Below are 16,478 nucleotides of genomic sequence, written 5' to 3'. Positions count from 1 at the left end.
GTTGCGGGACGCGGATCGTCTACACGGTCCCTACTTCGACGTTGAACGTGGAAGTAGGGCGCTATTCCGATCCCCTCATGAGGTTAGCGACTTCAACGTCTCGCCGCCTAACGTCGAAGTTAACTTCGAAATAGCGCCCGACGCGTGTAGCCGCGATGGGCGCTATTTCGAAGTTAGTGCCGCTACTTCGAAGTAGCGTGCACGTGTAGACACAGCTTCAGTGTCCCAGTTCCAGTGCTGGACAGAAGGACATCTTAAATTTCTCCCCAGCATGAGGGTCAAGGGACCCGTGAGGGGGTGTGTGCAGTGAAATCTTGCAGGGTCTGTCATCACCAGATACTGCCTCCCGAACCCTGATTTGCCGCTTGGCTTGGACTGAGCGTGCTCAGTAACACTCCTGAAGCTGGCTGCTTTCAGTGTGCCCTTACCCACTGCCCTTTGGCAGGCGTGGGACATCTCTCTGGTGATAACACAAGGAGTGAGGTCCCTGTTGAGTGGCTGGCTGTTCTGAGGTCTTCCTTCAGTGTATGAGTGGTTAGAAAACAACTGTGTCATCTGCGGTGGCTGGCGGAGTTCAAGGCTGGTGCATTTGGCAGCTCTGTGTTTGCCCCCTGAACCCTTTGTGTGCATAGATGCTACCAATGCCAGACAGTCATAGGTGGTAAAGTAGCTAGGAGTTACTACCCAAGTGCCCCAGAACCTCTCCCACTGAATATTCTTATTGTACTGGTATTTACACCTCTGCCGCTGCCTGGATATGGTACTTTCGTACTTTGGGGGCATATCTTCCAACTTAGTGGTTCTTAACCTTTCTAGACCACTTTCAGGAGTTTGATCTGTCCTGAGTACCCCCAACTTTAACATTCACCCTTCTGAAAAAAACTATTTAAAAATCAGACCTAAAAATACAAAAGTGCCACCACCTACTGTGCTGAAAAATGGCTTCCTTTCTCGTAAGGAATGTAAATCTTGTACTTCTGTTTCAGCGTAGAACAGCAGTTCTCAGTCTTTTCGGACTCCTGTACACCTTTCAGGAGCCTGGTTCGTCTTGCGGTTTCACCTCGCTTCAAAATGACTTGCTGACGAAACCAGACATAAAAATACAAAAGTGTCACAGCACAATAGTGCTGAAAAAACTGCTGACTTCTTGTTTTTACTCGAAAATGATGACGTTAATCAACTGGCCTATAAATATTGTATTTCCATTTCACTTGTGAACTTTATCTGAAGCCGGAGGCTGGGAAGCTGGGCTGAAGCAGGTAACCGAGCTTTGCTGGGAAACCTGTTCCATCCCACCACCAGTTCGTCCTCCAACCCCAGGTTGAGAAACACTATCTAGATGAGCGGAGGTACCCCCCGTGGTACAAGTACCCCTGGCCGAGAACCACTGGTCTAACTGCAGCAGCAACGTTCATCCATCCCATTCCTATGCCCCTCTGTATTTGTTCTCCTGCCCAGTAATCCGCCTGTGTCAGAGGCTGGCTGGGAAGCTGCTGAGCGCCTTTGATCACTCACGACGTCCCCGCCCCCGCATCATGCCTCACCTGCTGTGCTTTGAGAGATGATCTTGACAGGAGATAAGAGTGTTAATGGGCTTTGGTGGAGGAAGATGCCTGGTGAGGTCATCTAGTGGCCACCCTGGTGACGTTCCCCTCTGGCCTGCATTCCCATGATCCCTGGGGAGCTATACAGAGCCTTGTGATGCTGTGTCTGGTGAGAGAAGGCGTGGTAGTTGCTATGGGGCAAGAAATGGGGGTAACCAAGTGGGCTTTCAGAATATTGTGCCATGTCAGATAGGAACAGGCATCTTCCAGGTTCAGAACAAGTTGGTTCCAAGCCTGACCCTAGTGAACAAAAACTAGGAAATATTCCTCCCTCTCTAACCTGCTTGAGTCCAGCCTGGCCACTTACCCAGGAGTGTTATCAGTCAGGAGCACCCAGTTGCACCCTCCATCCCTGCCAGTTGAGAACACATCTGGCCGAACAGCTGGAGAGCCAGGCAGCAGGGAGGGAGGGAGGGCTCCCTGTTGTGTCATTTGTCCTTTGGCTGTCATCCTGAGCAGCTGGGTTTGCACAGCAAGAGGTGACTCCATAAAACTGCCTAAAAGTCCATCACGTCCCAGCTCTCCAGCTGGTGCGGGTGCGGGGCGGGGGCGGGCTGGAGAGATCAGGCCAGGAGGAGGTCTAGCAAGCCTGCAGGCTGCCTTAGTGTCAGTGAACCGTGTGCATCTCGTGCGGAGATCTTCAGTCTGGGTCAGAGGAAGGAATAACCTGTCTGAGTGGCAGGCCTGCTGCAAGGCCATTGTCCCACCGCGATGAGTGTGGGGGCAGGAGGCCTCTAGCGCTGCCTCCTTGGCACCGAGGAATCGCGAATGGCTCGTGCGCTTCGGGAGAACTCGGCTGCACTCTCTCCGTGGCTGTGAAGCCCTTTCTCCTCCTGCGTGGTGTGTCAGCCCACGCTCTGCTGCGTGCAGATGGCAAAGCCCTGGGGTGAATTGGCCCACGAGTCCGGCTGAGCCCCTGCATCCTGCTTACGCTGTGTGCCTCATGCAGCAGAGGCCGCACGCCTCGCCGTTCCCTTCAGGCTGCATGTGGGTCCAAATTTCCCCTGAGTCCTGGCCTGCAGCATATCCTGCTGTTCTAATCCTGGGGCTTTACACAGCTCTGTGACCCACGGCCGCCCCTCCGTCCTAACCCCACAGCTCTGCCAGTGCCCCTCAGCTGTGACCCACGGCCGCCCCTCCATCCTAACCCCACAGCTCTGCCAGTGCCCCTCAGCTGTGACCCACGGCCGCCCCTACTATCCTAACCCCACAGCTCTGCCAGTGCCCCTCAGCTGTGACCCACGGCCGCCCCTCCATCCTAACCCCACAGCTCTGCCAGTGCCCCTCAGCTGTGACCCACGGCCGCCCCTCCATCCTAACCCCACAGCTCTGCCAGTGCCCCTCAGCTGTGACCCACGGCCGCCCCTACTATCCTAACCCCACAGCTCTGCCAGTGCCCCTCAGCTGTGACCCACGGCCGCCCCTCCGTCCTAACCCCACAGCTCTGCCAGTGCCCCTCAGCTGTGACCCACGGCCGCCCCTCCATCCTAACCCCACAGCTCTGCCAGTGCCCCTCAGCTGTGACCCACGGCCGCCCCTCCGTCCTAACCCCACAGCTCTGCCAGTGCCCCTCAGCTGTGACCCATGTCTGCCCCTACTATCCTAACCCCACAGCTCTGCCAGCGCCCCTCAGCTGTGACCCACGGCCGCCCCTACTATCCTAACCCCACAGCTCTGCCAGCGCCCCTCAGCTGTGACCCACGGCCGCCCCTCCATCCTAACCCCACAGCTCTGCCAGTGCAGCTCAGTCCTGACCTGCTGCCCCCAAACACTTTCCCAGTCCAAATATGTAGTGCCCAGCTGAGCATTTGATGCAGACGGGCCCCAAGCAATGCACAGATGGGAGCTGTGAACAGATGTGTTCTGGGGGTTTAAAGCTGTCGCCTGGAACGAGAGCCAGCAGAGGCGAACCTGGCTGGGGTAGCATCCAGCTGCCGTTCTCCAGCTGGGTGCCAAGAGCTGAGCTGGGTGTGGTGCCTGCACCCAGAGTCCGGTTAACCTGGGCGGTTCTGTCCTGCCAGTGCCCAGCTGGACTCAGCCCCATGAAGGACGGCACCGGTTGCTATGACCGCCACGTTGGCGTGGACTGTTCGGATGGATTCAATGGTGGCTGTGAGCAGCTGTGTCTCCAGCAGACGGCGCCTTTCCCGGACGATCCCTCGCTGTACAATATCCTCATGTTCTGCGGGTGAGTTACCCAGCCCGTTGGAACCTTGTCTGGAGAGCATGGGGCTGGGGCTGGGACTTAACTCTTACCCCTCTGCCCACCAAGCACCCTGCTTCCTCCTTTCCAGGCAGGCAGGTACCTTAGCTCATGACCCCCGTCCCCTGGGGTCTGTGTATCTCTTTGTCAGGAGGGTAGCCAGGTGTGAGTTCGGGAGCGTCCACCACCAGCCATGAAACCAGATCCATGTTTCTCCCAGGGATTGTCTGCCCTATAGCCTCTGAGCGTGCGGAACGGAGCAGCTGTTTCCCAGGCAGGCAGAGCTGCCCAGGGCCCCATGCTTGGGAGGAAACGGATCATAGGCCCAGTACAGGGAAACTTCCTGACAGTCTGAGCTAGTGGGTTGTGCACCCCTCTGTCAAGGGGAAGAGAGTTTGAGCCGTCACCAGAGTCGTTTAAAATTGGACCAAACAGGGCACTGGAGTGAAGAGGCTTCCGTTCACGCCTGGAAGATGACGAGGCGACTGTGCGTGCTGGGAGCCAGCCAGTGCCAGGGGGGTCTAGCTTAGAGCAGAGCTTCCAGGCTTGATCATCTCACAGCACACTTTTGAGACCCCCAACTTTTCGCAGCACACCACAGTTATATACCTCCGGCCGGTGATAGAGAGATGGCATCTGTTGTCTCACACGTTATTAAAATACCTTCCTTTGAAGAGGAAAAGTCAACCCCGGCTCTTGCTGTGAAATCAACTTTTCAAACCAAATGCTGCGAAACCAACTTCCCGTATCAAACCAAAAGCTGTGAAATCCTGTCAAGCCAGCATCAGTCGCACACGAATATGTCATTAAAACTACTCTCAGGTGCAGTTTTTGACTAGTCAAAGGTGGGGCTGAGTCCAAGAGCAATCTGAGGATAACGGCTACGCTCCAGAGGTATTTCGAAATAACACAGCAATGCACAACATGCATTTCAGAAAGGCACCCAGCTAGCTCGAAAGAGCATTTCTGGACCCCGCTCGCTATTTCAAAATAGCGCCATTGGGCGCCATTATGGGTTATTTCGAAATAGCGCTATTCCGCCTCTTAACAGCACCTATTTTGAAAGATCTGTGTCGAAAGAGGCACTCTGCCTCCTGAGCCGAGGGTTTCCGATTTCGAAAGCAGGTGCCCGCGATTTGAATTTATTTCGAAAGAGCGCGTGCGGAGCGTAGACTCTAGCGAAGTTATTTCGCTCTAACGGCTGCTTTGTCGGAATAACTCTGCGGGGGAGATGCGGCCTGACTGAAAAAGGCGGAAATCACTAATGTATCGAGGGGAATATAAAGAAAAAAATGAAAATCCATGAAGAAAATGAAAAAAAGAATCTTATTCGACAGAAGTTTCACTTTGCTCAATACAAATTCTGTTAATGATGGGGAAGCTTCGGCAGCACATTTAAAACCCCTCTGTGGCACACCAGTGTGCCACGGCACACGGTTTGGGCTGTACTGACTTAATAGCTTGTATGCTTCCCTGCCAATGCTCATAGAGGGGGCAGGTCTTTCCTTGCATCGAGGTTTCTCCTCTCGTCCACCGCTGGCTCACTCCCTGTTGTAATTGTTTCTTCCCACCCCCACCACCTTTCACGGCAGGTGCATTGAGGATTACAGACTCGGCGCAGATGGGCGGTCATGCCAGCTGATCTCGGAGTCCTGCCCGAAGGGAGGGGGCTGCGGGGAGAGCCAGGAGCTGCCCATGAATCAGACGCTGTTTGGGGAAATCTTCTATGGGTACAACAACCACTCCAGGGAGGTGGCAGCTGGACAGGTGCTGAAAGGGACTTTCAGGTGATTACCACGTCCTCTCCTTCCGCTGTGCTCGTCTGAGATGCCGGCGTGCTCTGAGGGAGCAGCAGTACGTAACTCAGGCCCAGGCCCTGGTCGTTTGTTCAGCACAAGGAAAGGGTCTTTCCAAGGTGTTCATTGTGAGTTGGTGACCACAGTCGCAACCCACCAGGTGGTGATTTGCAGGAAGCTAGGGATAAATGGGCCTGGGAGACCGAACCGCATGCCAGGCGGAGGGGCCCTGATGGTGGGGTGGGGAAGCTTCCATTGACCCTACAGCGATCGTTGACTTTCTGGTAACAGAGGGCTCCTTCATCTAGCGGACAGAGGCATAACGAGAGCCAGTGGTTGGGGCCGGCTGCACAAGGTGCCTGTTTTTAACTTCTGGAAGAGCCCAGGATTGTCTGCCACTCTTGGTCTTCAATCAGGACCGAATGTGTCTGTGAAAGAGAAGCTCTGCCTGTGCCAGACGTTGATGTGGGGGTCACTGAAACGCTGTGGCCTGTGTGGTGCGGGAGAGCAACCTCGATGAGAGCCAGGAACTCCCCCTGCCCTAATCCGTGGGCCTGTATTTGGTAGATCTTGTTCTCCAGGGTTGTCGCTCCGGCCTCTTTAATTATAGATGCACACCCGCAATTGCTCACTCTCTGTAATTTGCAGGCAGAATAACTTCGCCCGGGGCTTGGAGCAGCAGCTGCCAGATGGCCTGGTAGTGGCCACTGTCCCAGTGGAGAACCAGTGCCAGGAGCAGATCTCTGAGCCCACACCCGACCCAGGCTTCCTGACTGGTGAGTGAGTCCAGCCACGTGCTCGCTTCTTGTCGCCTGGGCTCAGCTTAGAGCGGTCTTATCTCCCCGAAAGCAGAGCGGTGGGAAGGAGCCTTTCTCTGCCTGGCTTCAGCCAAGCCAAGCCTGCCTGGCCAGTCAGAAAGTCAGACCAAGCCCAGATCTGAGAGCCTTCAGATGCCCTGACTGGTCCTACTCCCCCTTGGGTGGCCCTGGGTGTGTGCCCTTCCCTCCCCTACCTTCTGGGGGATCACCACATGGCCACTGACTGACGAACAGAACACCTCATCCAGCTGCCTGGCATGGCAGGATAGCTCCATGAATGCTAGGAGGTAGTCATTGTTCACACTGAAGTGTCACCTGGTGGCACAGTCAGGATCAAGGCCAGCGTTGCCTGTAAGATAAGCGCATAGGTGGCCACCCAGAGGAGATGCATGGGCTGATCAGCTGATTGGCAGAGTGCCCGTGTGCTTCTACTAGTCGTTCACGTCCTGGTGCACATAACCAAATGCGTTCTGTACATGGCTGGAAAAACTGGACGGAGCACTGAGGGGGGGTCTCCAGCAAGCAGGCTGCCCCAAAGAACGTAGAAGGTGAATAGATGCTGGGGAAGCTATGGCAGAAAAAGGTGAAGTGACTTTCCTCAGAACAAATACCAGCATGGTTGTCTCTCACGGTGGCTATCCTCAGATTACCCTAGAGCTTCTTTGGCGAAGTAGGACAAGAACCCTGGTCCTTCAAGTTCCCACCCACCTCCCCCAACATAAGTCTCATAGGGCTCCAATGCTGACTTGTGTAGCCACCCTGTACTCAAGGCCCCACCAGTCAAACACTGACCTCCTCTTCAGCCCTGGTGGCTCTGGGATGGTTACCTGGTGAAATTAAGGCCGCGTCGTTACACAAACAGTTTTGTAACTGGAACTTGGTTGACCATTCTGTTGATGAGGCACAAGCTGGAAAATAATCCACTTCATTCTCCCAGAGTGAGGCTGGCGTGTCGCAGCTGACAGTGGTAAAAAAGCAAGACAACCTTACGTTTTTCACTGAAGTCAGCAGATCCCGGCATTTCTCCAAATACACACCGGGGAACAGAGGCGCTGAGTCAGAAAGCGCTGGTTTTGCATAACCCCTTTTCAGCAGAAGTCTGCACATGGGAGTCCTCAGTCACAGGCAGCCCGGGAGTGAAAGGACCTGGAAGGCCCAAACATGTCCCCTTTTCCCCGGCTCGGTTTATTGTCGCTTGGGAAATAGGACTTTACTCTCCTTGCACAATCCAGTTGTTTAGAGCCTGGGGAGAATCGTTGACGTGGGATGGTTTGTTCTCGGTTTGCCTGGGCAGCACCCTGTTGGGGCTGGCATCTCCCACTTCAGAAGCACTGGACGGAGTGCGGTTGCTAACTGAGTAGTGGGTAGGATGGGGTATTCTTTTTGTGTAGTGTAACGTACTGACCGGGCCATCTGTTGTCAGCCCCCATTGTTTCCCTCAGTCCCCGATATCGAACATGATTGTATCACCCACTACTGGCTGCAGCCTATAAAGAGTAAGCCCTGACAGAGAAGGGCAATTCTTTGTTAGTTGGGAGGGTGGAGACATGTTTTTTTGGAGCAGAAAGTCTTGCGCCTGGTGCTTAACCCGTGACCAGTCTTCTCTGTAAATTGGCATCCCTGGATTGGTGACCATAGGCCGTGATGGTCTGATGAACTGCAGCCTGCTGTCATATCATGGCATGAGATGTGAAGCTATCATGGTCTCGAAACTACCATGCAGAGGGTAGGGTGTCTGCTCAGCTGGTAGGGTGCTTGCTGACTCCTGGCCCATCCTTGCACGCTACTTCAACCCCAGACTGCACACAAGGCCCTGCCACACCACCTAAACCTGGTTTTCCAGTTCCAGGCTCCCTCCACCGCATTGCTTCCTCCTCTCAGTTTGACCTTCCATGCACCATGTTACCCCAACATACATTGGCTAAGGCGTCAACCCTGGCGGCTGCACTACTCTGTCATGTCTTTTCCATAGATTTGAGACATCCATCAGGTACCAACCAAACATTCTGGCAGCAGAACCTCAAGTCCCCATGTAGTTGTGTATTTGTGCCCCGCCCCCGCCGTCCTGGATGATTAATTAGCTCTTCCCCATTTTTGGATGGGGCGCCAGGGACCATGTTGTCCGTCCTATGAAGGAACATGCCCAGGTCCTGTGAGGAGCCTGCCAAGGCAGTTGGAAGGAGATGGTGGGGTCGAAATCCGGAGTTCTGTATCTCACTGTAGCTCTGGGAGGTAAGAACTGTGGTTGGTGTTTTCCAGGGCCCTGAAGGAAGTGAGCTGCCCTGTTCAAGTGAGGTTTGGGTGCCTGTGTTTCCTTTGAGAGGCCGAGCCCAGATGCAGCTCTGAGGTAGCCAGGTGGAGCACTGGTGAGGAAGAACATCATTTATCATGGAGGGAAATGGGTGAGAGCTTCTGTGAAGGCTCTGTTTGCTTTTGGGCTCATTTTCCTGGCGTGTGTTAAACAAGACCGTGGAACAGGCAGCAAGAATGGACTTGTTTCACGGACCAGTGAGCCTTCCTTGCCGCTGTTGTAGCAGAGCGTGCGGCTTGAAAGCAAAGTCTCTTCACCTGAACAGAGTCCTTGTCCCACCAGCGCTGGCTGGGCCTGGCACCACCGCCCCAAGCTGGAGATCTTCACTGTGCAGGAAAATGGTTCCTTTTGGTCTGTTCCCGCACCCTGCTCACAGCACAGGAAAGTCAGCGACTCAGTGACGCGCGTGTGTCTTTATAGATGTTGCTATTGGCTCTAACGCTCCCCAGCACGTTTTTTTAAGGCGGGCTGCAGCGTTTGACGCTGTTGTCCCCAAGAAATCCTGATTGGTAAGGCGCAAGTAGCTCATCCGTCCTGGACACACGCCGTCCTGTTATTCCCTGCTGTCTCCGGCCCTGGCGTGGCCCTGGACTGTCTGAAACAATCAGGCACTGGAGCTGGTGGAGAAAGAAGTGAGTTTTGCTGCGGCAGGGTTTTTCTTGGCACAGCGCTGCCGCCGTTCGTAACACAGTGGATTGGAGAGGTCTCTAAGCTCGCCCCTCTTGTGAAGGGGAGCCGGGTGCTTTCCCTGCTCCCCATGCCCTGCTTGGATGTGAAGGGGCCAGCTGCCGATAGAGAGGAGGGACAGGAGGGCATTGCCCGAGGTGAGGCTCGCCCTCCGGGTGGAGAAACGCAGCTAGCAGAGGTTTGAGGCTTGATTTTCAGCAGCGCTGAGCAGCCCGGAAGCCCCTCTGATGGGGGGTGAGAGGGCAGTTGCTCTGGGCCCCTTTGAAGTGCTGTGACAGCACGGCTGCATGTGGCTGGGAGGGAGTGGGGAGGTGGGGGGCCCAGCGCTGTGGTCCTCGTAGGGCTGAGGGCTGGCGCAACAGGCCACGCCCCTTCTGGTACATAGCCAGACCTGCTGACTCTCCCCTGGCTCCCAAATACCATTGTCTTACCTAGGCTACGTCTACACGTGCACCCAACTTCGAAATAGCTTATTTCGATGTTGCGACATCGAAATAGGCTATTTCGATGAATAACGTCTACACGTCCTCCAGGGCCGGCAACGTCGATGTTCAACTTCGACGTTGCTCAGCCCAACATCGAAATAGGCACAGCGAGGGAACGTCTACACGGCAAAGTAGCACACATCGAAATAAGGGAGCCAGGCACAGCTGCAGACAGGGTCACGGGGCGGACTCAACAGCAAGTCGCTCCCTTAAAGGGCCCCTCCCACACACACTTTCATTAAACAGTGCAAGATACACAGAGCCAACAACTAGTTGCAGACCCTGTATATGCAGCACGGACCCCCAGCTGCAGCAGCAGCAGCCAGAAGCCCTGGGCTAAGGGCTGCTGCCCACGGTGACCACAGAGCCCCGCAAGGGCTGGAGAGAGAGTATCTCTCAACCCCCCAGCTGATGGCCGCCATGGAGGACCCCGCTATTTCGATGTTGCGGGACGCGGATCGTCTACACGTCCCTACTTCGATGTTGAACGTCGAAGTAGGGCGCTATTCCCATCCGCTCATGGGGTTAGCGACTTCGACGTCTCGCTGCCTAACGTCGATTTCAACTTCGAAATAGCGCCCAACACGTGTAGACGTGACGGGCGCTATTTCGAAGTTACTGCCGCTACTTCGAAGTAGCGTGCACGTGTAGACGCAGCCCTAGTCACCTCTGGGCTTCAGTTCCTCTGCAAGCTGGGAGAAGGGTTCCATGTCCCTCCAGCCAGTGCTCACTCCACTCCCCCCTGCCTGGGTGCTTGCTGGCCTGAAGGGTTCCTCTGACTTTCTTTGTCATCTGTGCCCGATCCTCCTGGCTGGAACACCACTGTTACCGCACTGCACGGTGCCCAGGGCAGCCCCCAGCCTGCTGCGTCTGAAGGGCAGCTCGTTAGAAACCATCTAATTAGCAGCTTCAGTTACACCCGGGGGGCATGCCTTTGGGACCGGCCTCCCTAGGAAAACCCACCAAAGCTCTTTGTTGTCTTGAGAAGCCGAGCCCGAGCCTGGGACACAGCAAGGAAACAACGCCCAGCAAATTCCTTTCAAGTGGGTTTTGTCTCTGACCCCGACTCCACCTTGTCCCATAATTAGATGCTTCCCACCCAGTTGTTTTCTCCAGCGCGGTCCCGGCTCATTCCGCCACCCAGGGCAAGATTTAATGCAGCAGCTCGTTGGGCCCCGCTGTCCCTTTGCTGCAGCACAGGTCGTGGGAGCCGGACACCACATAGGGCCTCAGCCGCAGGCCAAGTTTGCAAAGCCCAGGAAGGGAGGTGCCCCTCATAGGAAACGCCGAGCAGAATGACGCCTTAGAGATGACTGGGAAAGAGGGCGGGTCTCTTACGGTGCCAAGGGGGCGTGGAGAGGTGGATTCTATTCCCGCTTCTCTACGTCTGTCGTCCTCTCCCTGAGCGCCCCTCGGGCAGGGCACGTCCCCTGTGATACTGTATTTTTCTGCAGCACCTAAATCGACGAGGCTCTGATCTCAGTTGAAGGCGTTAGGTCCGACTAGAGTATCACTGATCGTCGAGCGTCTTCCACCCTGGGACCCGAACTCCTAGCTGCTGCCTTGCTTGTTGCACTGGGCAAGGAGAATCAGCTCATTTGCAGCGGGGGTGGGCGGGGGCTTTGGCTCCTCTGAAAGCCTTCAGAGGCAGAGTCCCCTCGTTCCTTTGTGGCAGTCCGCCCAGGGCTGTCTGTCCTGGAACCTGAGACCGCTGCGCATGTTCGTCCGGGAGGATCACCCCGCCATCTCGGTGCCCACGCAGCTCAGAATACAGGGATGGGAGCTGCTCCGGAGATCTCAGCAGCAGCAGCCTCACTGCATAAGCTGCTCTCATTGGAAATGTGTTCCTAAGCCAGTCTGTGTGGGGCTTGGGCTAAGGCCGGCGGGGATGCGGGGCAGGGGCACTCCAAGAGTTTGGTAAGTGGTCTAGGGCCACATTCTTCCCTGATATTAATGGAGGGGGTGTGGGATCTGGGGCGGAGGCCGGGTGCAGAAGGAAGCTTGGGGTAAGGGTCTGGGCTGGGAAGGGAGTGTGGGTGAGGGAGAAGTTGTGACCTGGGACAGGACGGAGCGCAGAGATTTGGGTTGTGACCGTGGGTGCTGCATGACCCCGGGGCTAGGGTAGGCAAGTACTTCTAGCTCCACCCCCTGTGTGAGGCCCCGCCCCCGTCTGAGGCTCCACCCCCACCATAGCCACTGGCGTCTGCCTAGCCCCTGCCCACACACAATGAGGCCGTGAGCCCCCAGCTGCGAGCAGCCAGTGGGCAGTGCGGCTGCAGCCTTTCCTGGCCTCGGGGCTCCGGCGAGTGGTGCGGCCTCAGCCTCCTCTGGTCTGTGAGTACCAGGCCAGGGGGCAGGGCAGCTGCAATCTCCCTCGCTCCCAGAGCTCCGGGCTACCGTTGGGCCGCAGGGCATGGGCACGGCATTGCCTTCCCCTGCCTCTGGATACCACCACCCCTGGTCGTGGCTGAGGGCAGGGGATTGGGGTGCAAGGTCTGGGAGGGGCGATGGGCGCAGGAGCGGGGATGCAGAAGATTAGGGGTACAGAGGAGCAGGGGTGCCAGGGACAGGCTCCGGCTGGGAGACACTTACTTGGGTGGCTCCTGGCCAGCAGTCCAGCTGGTTCTCCAGCCAGGGTCCCTGCCTTCCACCCCCCTATACTGGGTTCAGGGGCCATGTCTGGCTGGTCCTGCACGTTGCAGACCCTGAGGGGGAGGGGTGCTTCACCAAACTGGCCAATGGGAGCTGCAGAATTTTGCTGGGGGGCGGGGCAGCACACAAAGCCTCTCCCCTCCTCCGTCCAGACTGGCGGCATCAAGAGAGTTGCCCTGAGTGCAGCGTGTGGGTGGGGTCGGGAGGGAGGCTGACAGGTGCCCACCGGCCAGATCTGGTGCCTTGACAGGCTGGATACGCACCCAGGCTGTATTTTGCCCACCCCTGTGCTAAGAAAAGCCATATGGCCTAGAGCACAGAGCGCGGTAGTGCGATGCGGCGTCTAGTCCTGGGTCTGCTTCTGCTTTGTGGGTGGCCTTAAGCAAGTTCCCTTCCCACCCTGTGGCTCAGCTTCCCCTGCTGCGGAATGGGCACAGTGGACTCTGTGCTCACACGGACAGCGATGGGACCTCAGCAGAAAGAGGAGCTAGGCCCACTTCTGGGCATCCCAGCCTTCCTCCCAAACATCATCCTCATTTCCTCTGTGTGTGCGCTGGGCATGGTCTCACCCATCCTCCGTGAGGCCCCCCCATGCCCCACTCCTGCCCTGGGGTAGCCCACCCAGGGGACAGCGAACAGCTCGCCACTCCCCAGCGCTAAGGGGGGGGGCCTGTCTCCCGTCTCCTGCAGGCATGGTGAATTTCAGCGAGGTGTCGGGATACCCGCTGCTGCAGCACTGGAAGGTGCGTTCCGTCATGTACCACGTCCGGCTCAACCAGCTGACCATCTCCCAGTGTAAGTTCCGCGGGGCTGCCTGCCGGGAGCGGGAGAATGACCTTGGGGTTATTTGGGTTGAGGTGGGTTTGATCCTACTCAACAAGGGCTGGATTGCCACAGTTGTTACTGGGGGGGGCCATCCCTGCCGAGGCGTGGTTGGTGGGTGCTCTGAATCCACTTTCTCTCAGCCTCATTCCTCGTTGATTGCTGCATCCATTCCTCTGTAGCCTTCAGCAACGCCCTCCACTCGCTGGACGGCGCCACCTCCAGAGGAGACTTTGTGGCCCTGCTCGACCAGTTTGGCAACCATTACATCCAGGAGGCCGTCTATGGATTTGAGGAATCCTGTTCCATCTGGTATCCCAATAAGCAGGCCCAGCGGCAGCTCTGGCTGGAGTACGAAGACATAAGCAAAGGTAGGATGCCTAGCCAGTGGTCAAGAACACACGTCCCCCTCTGGAGAGCGTATCGGCAGGTCCTGGCTGTATGGAGTCAAGGTAAGGGTGTGCTTTTCCAGGCCAGGGCGTGCCTGACTGCATTCCTGTCCTTGTCCTGGCTGTCTTCTATCCCCCTGTGATGGAGTGGACTAAGTCCCGTTGCCCACCTAGAAGAGGCCAGAAATCTTGCCATACCCCATCCCAGTGAGGGGAGGAGAAGAGAAGTCCTCCGGGCAGGAGAGAGTGGCTGTCTTGGTGGCAGCCAATCAGGACCCCATAGGCCAGTATAAAAGAGGCTTGACCCAGGCAGGTCTGTATATAGTGATTGGGAGGCCAGCAGCACTACAGGGATCTGTGAGTGAGAGCTGAACTTAGACCTGGGTGAGGCCTAGGTCCGGTGGAAATGACAGCACCATGGACAGAGCTAGTCAGATCCTAGCCCCAGAACCTTGCCAGGTGACTAGGCAAAGACCTTATGTGGCACCCCTTGACCATTGGGCACCCACAAGAGGATGGACCCAGTTACACCCCCCTTCCCTCCATGGAGACTTCCTGCAGCCAGTCATGTACTGGTGTTGGGATCTGGGAAAACAGCCCATTCATTGAATTCTTTAGCCCTTGATCGGACACCCGCTGAAGCTAATGGAAGGCCTCCTGCTGGCTTCACTAAAGTTTGGGTCAGATCAGAAGGGATGATAAAAAGCCCAGTCCCCAGAGAGGCAAAAAGCTAATGCACTCAAGCCAGCCAGCCTCTCTGCCAGATCCTGCTCTTAGCGCTTACATGGCTTTGGCTCTTTGGCTCTTTTACCTGGATCTTGAGGCTGGCATTTCCTCCTCTCTAGTGTTTTTCTTCTCCCCTACATGCTCAGCTTTCCGGTCTCTGATTAGGCTGCAAGCAGCCTATTGAGGGAAACCTGTAGCGGGCGAGTTTCGCCTGGTGAAGCTAGTCAGCTTGGTTAGAGGAGCTTGATGCGGAGACAGAGACTCTGGGTTCAGTTTTGCAAGGCAGGTGCTTACAAGCCATGAAACGACATGTGAATCCTTGCAAATGGGAAATTCCAGGCACAAACCATGGAGGTGGAAAGGGTTACTCCACATGCCTGTGTGCGGGGGTAAGTAGCATGTGGAGGCAAGATTTTGTGCCACCTCCATGTCAGTTTTTCCTTTGGTCTCATTAACGGCCTCCTGGTGTGCTTAAAAGAAGCACGCGAGATCTTTTTCGGGGGAAAAGGCAACATGCCGCATTCATTAGCAAAATAACAAGTAGCATATGCTTTTCACACACCACACACAGGTCCTGCTGATGTTGTAATTACCAGTCTGTTGCCCGCACTGACTTATTGGCCAGATAAATCAGGCATGGGGCAGGGTGGTGGTTGAGCTGAGTCCTGTGCATCTGGACTGATGCGCCATGTTGTATCAGGATGGAACCCAAAGACTGAAGACACCCCCAACCTTTGTAAGGTTTTTCCTCTATGCAAGTGTATGTAGTTTGCCCTATCAGGCCTTAATCAGTTACTCAGCATCACAATCAGTCGTTCTGCAACATATGCTTCTCTGAAAATTGTTCTTGCAGTTATCTGTTTTTACTTTGCTGATGACTACTATGCTTTAGGCAGGGGGCTGGACTTGATGACCTCCTGAGATCCCTTTCAGGCCTAAGATTCTAGGAGTCTATGAGCTCCATACTTCCAACACAGCACACAAAATGATGTGTTCTCGCTTAGCTGCTACCATTCAAGCACAGATCTCAGAGTCGTGGATAGCTCTCTGAAACATCTGCTCAACGTGCAGTGGTGGTCTTAAAAAGCTAACAGAATGGCATAAGCCATTAGAAAACAGATGGATGATAAGACCGAAAATATTATAATACTTCTCTATAAATCCATGGAACTCCCCAGTCTTGAATGCTCTTCGCAGGTCTGGATGCACCTTCTTGAAAAATGTTATAGTGGATCTGGAAAAGGTACAGAGAAGGGCAACTAAAATAATTAGGGCTGAGGAGGAGCTTCTGTGTGAGCAGAGCATGGAAAGACTGGGACTTTTCAGTGTGGAAAAGAGACAACTCAGGAAGGATAGAATCCATATGGTCCAGAAAGTCTTCACTGGTGTGGCGAAAGTGAATAAGAAAGTGTTACCTACTCAACATACGAACGAGGTCTCACCCAGTGAATTAATGGGCAGCAGGTTTAAAACAAATACAAGAAAGTATGTCGTCAGGCAGGGCACAGTCAGCCTGTGGAGCTCCTTGCTAGAGGATGATGTGAACCCCCGGGCTATAATAACAGGGCTCACAAAAGAAATAGTTCAGTGCATGGAGGATCAATCCAGCAGTGGTCATTAGCTAAGTTGGGTAGGGGCGCAACTCCATGGTCTGATCTAACCCAGCTGGCCATTCTTGTGTCCCGTTCAGGTGCATGTTACTGGTTGTGGGAGTGCCATTTACAGCCAGCGGGAATCTGACTGACCTGTACTGCTGGGACACCAGTGCACTTGTATGAAACGAACTAGACAATCCAACAGATTATTCCCATCTCTCAGTTTGGAGATGGAAACGTTTGGGCACTAAAATAACTAATGGGACTTGCTTCGTCTTGGCCTGATGGAGACTTGGCTTCTATGCTTGGGTCTGATTTGGGAAATTCACCTTTTTCTGACTCCAGATGGGTCACTTAGCTTCGTACAGTCTGTGACGCAGGGGTTTGCCC

General features: G+C 55.2%; 1 protein-coding gene across 1 annotated transcript in view; it reads left to right on the top strand.

Annotated features, from left to right (window-relative positions):
* The window catches only part of ASTN1 (astrotactin 1), a 150,023-nt gene that overhangs the window by 108,158 nt on the left and 25,387 nt on the right, over nt 1-16,478 (top strand). The window contains exons 12-16 of the mRNA XM_075002662.1: nt 3,626-3,792; nt 5,400-5,594; nt 6,252-6,379; nt 13,247-13,351; nt 13,561-13,749. Of these exons, the coding sequence (XP_074858763.1) occupies nt 3,626-3,792; nt 5,400-5,594; nt 6,252-6,379; nt 13,247-13,351; nt 13,561-13,749 (784 nt within the window). The remainder of the gene's footprint in view (nt 1-3,625; nt 3,793-5,399; nt 5,595-6,251; nt 6,380-13,246; nt 13,352-13,560; nt 13,750-16,478) is intronic.

The sequence above is a fragment of the Carettochelys insculpta genome, chromosome 9 (genome assembly GCF_033958435.1).
Source record: "Carettochelys insculpta isolate YL-2023 chromosome 9, ASM3395843v1, whole genome shotgun sequence".
In the NCBI taxonomy this organism is placed as follows: domain Eukaryota; kingdom Metazoa; phylum Chordata; order Testudines; family Carettochelyidae; genus Carettochelys; species Carettochelys insculpta.
This window is presented reverse-complemented; position numbering and strand designations above follow the sequence as displayed.